This window comes from Pezoporus flaviventris, unplaced genomic scaffold (assembly GCF_033815535.1).
Source record: "Pezoporus flaviventris isolate CSIRO_AGI_PZ_B2104156 unplaced genomic scaffold, CSIRO_AGI_Pfla_v1 ptg000107l, whole genome shotgun sequence".
Classification (NCBI taxonomy): Eukaryota; Metazoa; Chordata; class Aves; order Psittaciformes; family Psittacidae; genus Pezoporus; species Pezoporus flaviventris.
In genome coordinates, this window is record NW_026892655.1 from 888,530 (window position 1) to 895,187 (window position 6,658).

The 6,658-nt window shown below is 70.0% G+C and overlaps 2 protein-coding genes across 2 annotated transcripts; both read right to left on the bottom strand.

Annotated features, from left to right (window-relative positions):
- Nucleotides 1-97: 97 nt before the first annotated feature.
- On the bottom strand, nt 98-1,728 carry HSD17B1 (hydroxysteroid 17-beta dehydrogenase 1). Its single transcript, XM_061477579.1, has 6 exons — nt 1,452-1,728; nt 1,170-1,331; nt 790-969; nt 618-711; nt 344-527; nt 98-262 (listed from the first exon to the last, which is right to left on the bottom strand). Exons 1-6 carry the CDS (start codon nt 1,540-1,542, stop codon nt 98-100), a joined length of 876 nt encoding a protein of 291 aa, XP_061333563.1. The 5' UTR covers nt 1,543-1,728.
- A 325-nt stretch (nt 1,729-2,053) lies between these two features.
- Nucleotides 2,054-5,183, bottom strand: NAGLU (N-acetyl-alpha-glucosaminidase). The gene is made up of 6 exons (XM_061477494.1): nt 4,786-5,183; nt 4,496-4,643; nt 4,266-4,412; nt 4,042-4,127; nt 3,592-3,848; nt 2,054-3,427 (listed from the first exon to the last, which is right to left on the bottom strand). The coding sequence occupies exons 1-6, from the start codon at nt 5,181-5,183 to the stop codon at nt 2,223-2,225; spliced, it is 2,241 nt and encodes a 746-aa protein (XP_061333478.1). The 3' UTR covers nt 2,054-2,222.
- Nucleotides 5,184-6,658: the final 1,475 nt, after the last annotated feature.

The following is a 6,658-nucleotide window of genomic DNA, read 5'->3' on the forward strand; positions in this document are numbered from 1 at the left end:
GCGTGAGCTGCGAGCGGGTTTATTTGTGACACGGTGGGACCCGATCCCCCCCCCCCCCCCCGCCCGCCGTCGCAGAGCGGCTGCCCCGGGCTCCCGGTCAGGGCTGGTCCCCGCCGGCCTCGCGGCGGCCGAACACGAAGTCGTGCATGGCCTGGACGTACGCGGAGCCGTCGGTCAGGCGGAGCCGTGCGAGCGGCGCCAGGAGCTGCGTGGTGGCGCAGCGCAGGGGGGGACGGGGGCTGCCCATGGCCTCCAGGAACACCTGAACCGCAGAGGGGTCTCAGAGCCACGGCCCCGCGACACGGACCCGACCCAACCCCGGGCCCCCCGCACCCCGCCTGACCTGCAGGACCTCCTCCACCTCCTGGGCCTCGGCGCGGAAGAGCCCCTGGCAGTGCCGGAGGTACCGGCGGTAGAGACCTCGCGTCTCGGCGTCCAGGCCCTGCAGTTCGCTGCCGTCGGGGTCCGGGCGCCGCAGGTTGCTCAGGAAGCTCGTGTTCACGGGCCCGCACTCCACCAGCGTCAGGCTGCGGGACGGAGCTGAGCGCATGAGCTGCCCTGGTTCCCCCCCCATCGCGGTGCCTGGCGGCAGGAGCGCAGCCCCCCGCGGCACTCACTGGATGTTGAAGGGCCGCAGGACGATGGCCAGGCTCTCGCACAGCCCCTCCACCGCGAACTTGCTGGCGCAGTACACGGAGTTGAAGGGCAGCCCTGCGGCAGAGCCGCAGCCTGAGCACCGGGGGCCCTTCCCCTGCGGTTCCCCCGGTCGCAGGGTGCCGGGGGTCCCACCTTGCAGCCCCCCGATGCTGCTGGAGACGATGATGCGCCCGGCCCTGCGGCGCTTCATGGCGGGCAGGAACGCCCGGATGGTGCGGATGGCCCCGAAGAGGTTCACATCAAACACGTTCTTCACGTCCTGGTCCGAGCAGGTCTCCAGGGGACCCATCAGTCCCACCCCAGCGTTGCAAACTGCGGGGCACAGCACGAGTGAGCCAGCACTGCAGCCCCCTCAAGGTGCCGGAAGCCCTTGAAAACCCCCAAACCCAGCTCCCACACCCCTGCCCCATTGAACACATCCCGGCCCCAGGACCGCTGGCACCTCCCATCATTTGGCACTGCCCCGGGGAGGGTCCCACTGCCCCCATGAGGACCCCTTGCAAGAGCCGTACCCAGCACATCCAGCGCCTGCCCCTGCAGCCGGCGTGCGGCGGCTTCCAGCGACCGCGGGTCGGTCACGTCGAGCTGCAGCACCTCCAGCGTGTCGGGGCAGCGGCCCCCGAGGAGCTGCAGCAGCCGCTCGCCCTTGGCCAGGTCGCGCATGGTGGCGTACACTGCCGGAGAGAGCGTGGCCACGGTGCCATCGGTGCCGGTCACAGCTCACCCCAAGCACCGGCTGCCCTGGGACCCCCTGTGTCGGTCTCCCCCTCCCCGGTGCAGCATCACCCCTTCACCTTTGAAGCCGCCATCGGCCGCCAGGCGCACGGCCAGGCCGAGGCCGATGCCCGAGGAGCAGCCCGTGATCAGCACCGTGCTTCTCTCCATGGCCCCGCGGTGCCGGCTCCGGCGGCCGCGCCGTTTATGAGGGCTGGCAGGGGGGTGCCCCCGCCCCGGTGTTGTGTCTGACGCCTTATCTCAAGGCCCTTCCGCCCACCTCCCTGCGCCTTGATGCTGGTGCAGCTGCAGCCACCGAGCCAGGACCCCCCACGGGAGGAGGCCGGGGCAGGGGGGGAGCCGCAGCGCCGGGGTTGGCACTGGCTGTGCCGGGCTGGGCCGTGCCAGGCTCCCCCTCTGACAGCGCTGAGCCCGCTGCTCTGCCGCCCGCTGGGGAGAGGGGGATGGACACGCAAGGGCAGGAACAAAGCACTCAGCGGCCAGGGTTTTAATCGCTCCGCAGCCGGGCAGGGCTCGGAATCCCTGTCCTGGGGAGCGCGGCCCTGCAGAAACCTCCTCCAAGTCTCTTTCAGTACAAAAGGCACAAAGCGAGGGGGGGGGGCCCGCAGGCACTGGGGTCCATGGAGCAGGGAGCACTCGGCCCAGGGAGGACCAAGTCCCCCCTTTCCCTGGGGCTGCTGCTCAGGGCTGAGCACTGAGCACGACGCAGGAGGGGTCCCTGGGGCAGAGCCTGCCCCCGATCCGGCCGCCAGCTCCCCCCCCCTCCGTGTGCAGGAAGCAGGGGTCCAGGGGATGGAGGACACGGGGCACGGGGGGGGGCTCTGTCCAAGTCACAGCCTCCCAGCGCGGGCGCCGGGGTAGTACTTGAGGAAGAGCTTCCTGGAGATGTCCAGCGTGTCCCCGGCCGGCACGGCTGGGTACCGCTTCTGGTTGTACACGAAGCCTCTCTCCACCTGGAACACGGCCTGGTTGAACTGGTCCTGGTGGAAGGGGGTGCCCGAGTTGAGGCTCTCCACCAGCGCGGACACGAAGAGGCTCCAGCGCACGCCGTAGTAATCCAGCACCAGCCCCCCCAGCTGCTTGTTGGCGTAGTCCAGGATGTTCCCGTTGGGTCCCCACAGCGTCAGCTGGTTCCGGGCGTTCAGCTCATACTGCTCGGCCTCCCGGGCGCTGGTGGCCACGGCGCGGGCGCTCTCCAGCCAGCGGCCCAGCAGGAAGAGGCTGTGGCTGCAGAGGAGGCGGTCGAGCTCCGGCAGCAGGTCATAGAGCAGGACGCCGCCGGCCGCCAGCAGCTCGGGCAGCGCGTGGCTCCGGAAGGCGCCGCGGATGCTCTGGTAGAAGCCGCTCACGAGCTGCTGAGCCGCCTGGCGCGTCACGTCCACCAGGTCGTAGCGGAAGGCGGTGCTGGAGCCCAGCTCCGCGCCGGCGCTCAGCAGCAGGCGCCAGGCCTCGTAGACGTCGCTGGCGTTGTACCAGAGCTCCGTGTCCATGCGCAGCGAGGGGCGGCGCACGAGCGGGCTGCGGTTGTGGTTCACGCAGACGCCGGTGCAGTTGTAGACGCTGCGGAGCAGCAGGCGCCAGGCGCTGGCTGCGGCGGCGTTGGCGGCACCGTAGCGGCGCTCGGCGTAGCGGGAGACCCAGCGGGGCAGGTCCAAGGGCTGGTGGCGCCAGGCCAGCTCGTTCATCAGCTCGTACACCATGTCGTTCTGCTCGATGCCCTCCGGCACCACGCCGGTGCCCACCATGGTGGAGTTTGGGAAGCGTCGGGCGGCGAAGGGGCCGCGGTTGATGGCCTCCACGGTGCCGAAGAGGCCGTGGTTGCCCCCGAAGTTGTGCAGCATGCACCAGATGAAGGGCTGCCCGTAGAAGGACTCTGTCCACTGGTAGACAGGCTTGGACTCGGCGAAGAGGTCAAGAACGATCATCCTGCCGAGGGGCACGCCGTGCAGCAGCGCCCGCACCTGCGCCGGCTGCCAGAACTCGGGCTGGTGCTGGAAGAGCCAGCCCTGCATCAGCCACAGCGCCTCGGGGTCGGCTGGGGACGAAGGTGCAGGGTGAGGGCCCCTGCAGGCAGGGCCCCGAGAGCCACCGAGCGACCTCTCAGAGCGATGCCGAGGGTCTGGCACCCATGGGTCTGAGCCCGTGTGGGGCCCGCAGCCACCCTCCCGCTGTCCCCACCGCTCAGCCCCGGTGACCCACCTCCCGTCATGGACCTGAAGACGGCGCTGCTGACCCTCGAGAGATAAGCAGGGTCGGAGGAGAGCGGGGTCATCTCGTTGAAGGTGTCGGCGCTGTAGATGTGGTCTGTGCCAAACTCCTTGATGAGCTCCTTCAGGAAGAGGGTCCCGATCACCTGGAACATGGGGTCCTGCGGGTCCAGCAGGTAGGTACACGAATAGGTGCAGTCAAAGTGGCTCCATCCCCCGAGGCGAGTGGCGTTCACGCGTGGGAAAACCCTGTGCCAAGGGCAGAGAAGGGATCAGGAGCAGGACAAGAGCACCACGGGGCAGCCTCATAGGGAAGCCAGCACAGGCACGAGGGCCAGGAGCTGTGTTGGCCTCGGGAGCGCCCTGTGCATCCCAAGGGATGGAGGCAGGACCGGAGCTGATCTGCCCCGCGGGGTCTGTGAGCACGTGGGGCTGCACCTACCGCAGAACCCCCTGGGGCACGTGGCCCGCGAAGGCCGGCAGCACCGTGAGCATCCCCAGCGAGCGCATCCTCTCCACGATCCGGTACTGGGAGAGAGAAAGAGGGAGGGAGCAGGGGGGCAGAGGAGCCCCAACCTCCCTGTGAGGGGCCTGGGGGAAGAGGATGGTGGCCCCGAGGCTCCATGGTGTGGATGTGCAGGACCAGGGCAGGGGCTCGCGTGGTACCTGCAGGTAGCGCTGTTTGAGGTGCCAGGCGGGCGGCAGCGGCCCTGCCCATCCATGCAGGTTCCCCATGCGGTTCCAGGCCAGGAACGCCGGCCCCGTGAAGTACGCGTCGATCTCCGTCTGGTTCAGGCCCAGCGAGCGGTAAACCTGCGCGGGCAGCGGAGGCTCAGCCGGCCCCACGCCTGCCCCACAGCTGCCCCACGGCCTTGCCCGGCCCTGGGATACTCAACCCGCTGCCAGGTCTCCTCCTGCCCCACGAAGGCCAGGGCCAGGTTGATGCCGCTGAGCGCCATCCAGTCGATCTCGCGCTCCCAGCGCGCCCAGTCCCACCACGCAAAGGAGTAGCTCTGGGTGCAGACGTTCTGGTAGTACCGGTACCTGGGGAGCGGGCGGGAGGCTGCGGATGGGCCCCCGGCCCCCCGGTCCCCCCGTTCCCGGCCCCGTTCCACAAGGGACGCCTTGTCCCGGGGTAACGAGGCGTGAGCAGCGCCCGGCCCCGCCGCGCTGGGGCCCCCGTTACCTGCCGGGGGCGGCGGCGCGGATCTCGGTCCGCAGCCGCGGGAGCGGATCGGGCAGGCGGAGCTGCGCCCCGGACCACGACACGTGGCAGCCGCAGAAGTCGCGCAGGTACCGGTAGAGGCCGGCGGCCGCCGCCACGCCGCTGGAGCCCGTCACGGCCACGGCCACGGCGGCGCCGGGCGGGGAGCGCAACCGGTAGGTGTCGGTGCCGTCCTCCGACAGCGCCGGCTCCACCGACAGCGCCACGGCGGCGGCCCGCGGGCCCAGCAGCCGCCGCGCCAGCGCCCGCACCGCTTGTTCCTGCCGCGCATCCCCCGCGCCCGCCCGCCCCGGCGGCGGCAGCGGCAGCAGCAGCAGCAACAGCAGCGGCCCCAGCGCCGGGCCCCACCGCGCCGCCATCGCCGCTCCTGCCCCAGCGCCGGAGGCGGGGCCGGGGCGGGGCTGGGCTGGGACCGGCGGGGCGGAAGCGGGACCGCAGCGGGGCTCCTGCCGGGCCTCCCCCCCCACCCCACCGGGGGTGGCACCGGGGGCTCCGGGCTGGTCCCGTACCGCGTTCAACACCCGCGGTCCCGGAGCCGCCTCCGAGCCCCGGGAAGCGGCGGTGCCCGGCGCAGGGTCCCCGGGATCGAGCGAGACCCGCTGCGGTCGGCAGGGGGCGCTGCAAGGCCGGGAGCGGGGGCGGCCCCGGAGCCGTGCAGGCGGCCGAGGGGAGGGCTGGAAACGGGAGAAACCCGGTGATGGAAACGGGAGAAACCCGGTGATGGCAGCGGGAGTGCGGCGAGGGCCGGGGCACGGGGCGAAAGGGAGCGCGGCCCCTGGCAGAGCGGGCACCAGCAGCAGCGCGGGATCGGTCCCAGCGCAGCGGGCAGGACCGGGATCCTCACCCCCCCCCCCCCCCCCCCCCACCAAGGGACACAACGGCCGGATCCCACCGGAACCCCCCTCCCGCTCCTGCACACGCGGAAAACCCCTCGGGCAGGAAAGGCCTCGAACAAACAGCGGGGAGCGGAGCGGGGCAGGAGCCCCGACCCGGCAGAGGCACCCCCAGAGCCCAGGTTCAATCCAGCCTCAGCTCCAGGACAAACCAGCCCCTGCCCAGCCCCGCAGCACCGGGATGCTCGAACAGGGCACGGTTACACCGGGCTCCTTCCACAACCCATCCATGGATAAAGACCCCAGCTCCCCCCAACAGGAGGAAGAGGGGCAGAGGAGCTCGTTGAGCGCAGGGGAAGCAGGAGGGAGGCCAGGCTCGTTGTTGTGCAGTTGGTTTAATACACACTGACCGTGAGCATGCACCCGCAGCCGTGGCCCGCTTCCAGCTCTGGTTCTGCACCCTTGTGACCATGCAGCCACGTGCGGCACAAACCCCATGCTCATCACTTGACCCGACCAGCCCTGCGTGGCCTTTCCCCTTCCACTGCGGGTTACAGTGACCCTCAGTATTGTTCTAACGTGGTCACACACAAGTACTTGAGCTGCACGGAGTTAAACACGACAGTTGCACACAGCACAAACACACACGCACATCACTGCTCCTACAGCTACATCCACGTGAGGAGGGTGAGGAATTATTCACATCTTGCACATGAGACAAAGCAACAGCTACTGCGGGGAAATGGCAGCGGGAGCCCAGCCTCTGTTCTGCCCTAAGGGCTCCTCAGCACCCCAGCACGCTGACAACACCATCACCGGTACCTCAAGGAGCCGAATCCCTGCCCGGGGTGAGACACAGATGGGAGCACAGCACACGCGGGAGCCCCGAGGCTGCTGCCTGCTCCCACTTAGTTTGCTCAGAGGCAGGGACGTGGGACCCACACATCAAACTTCCTCTTCCCGAGCAGCTTTGTGAGGGTTTTCAGCCCTTTCTCCGTGTG

What these genes read in the sequence shown, in the direction of transcription:
- HSD17B1 (XM_061477579.1), bottom strand. Translation starts at nt 1,542, where the DNA reads ATGGAGAGAAGCACGGTGCTGATCACGGGCTGCTCCTCGGGCATCGGC. An exon ending in CAGCATCGGGGGGCTGCAAG is followed by an intron (nt 712 to 789) that starts GTGGGACCCCCG and finishes GCTCTGCCGCAG; the next exon opens with GGCTGCCCTTCAACTCCGTG. An exon ending in CTGCGGCCCTTCAACATCCA is followed by an intron (nt 528 to 617) that starts GTGAGTGCCGCG and finishes TCCGTCCCGCAG; the next exon opens with CCTGACGCTGGTGGAGTGCG.
- NAGLU (XM_061477494.1), bottom strand. Translation starts at nt 5,183, where the DNA reads ATGGCGGCGCGGTGGGGCCCGGCGCTGGGGCCGCTGCTGTTGCTGCTG. An exon ending in TCAAACAGCGCTACCTGCAG is followed by an intron (nt 4,128 to 4,265) that starts GTACCACGCGAG and finishes TCTCTCTCCCAG; the next exon opens with TACCGGATCGTGGAGAGGAT. An exon ending in GTGCCCCAGGGGGTTCTGCG is followed by an intron (nt 3,849 to 4,041) that starts GTAGGTGCAGCC and finishes CCCTTGGCACAG; the next exon opens with GGTTTTCCCACGCGTGAACG.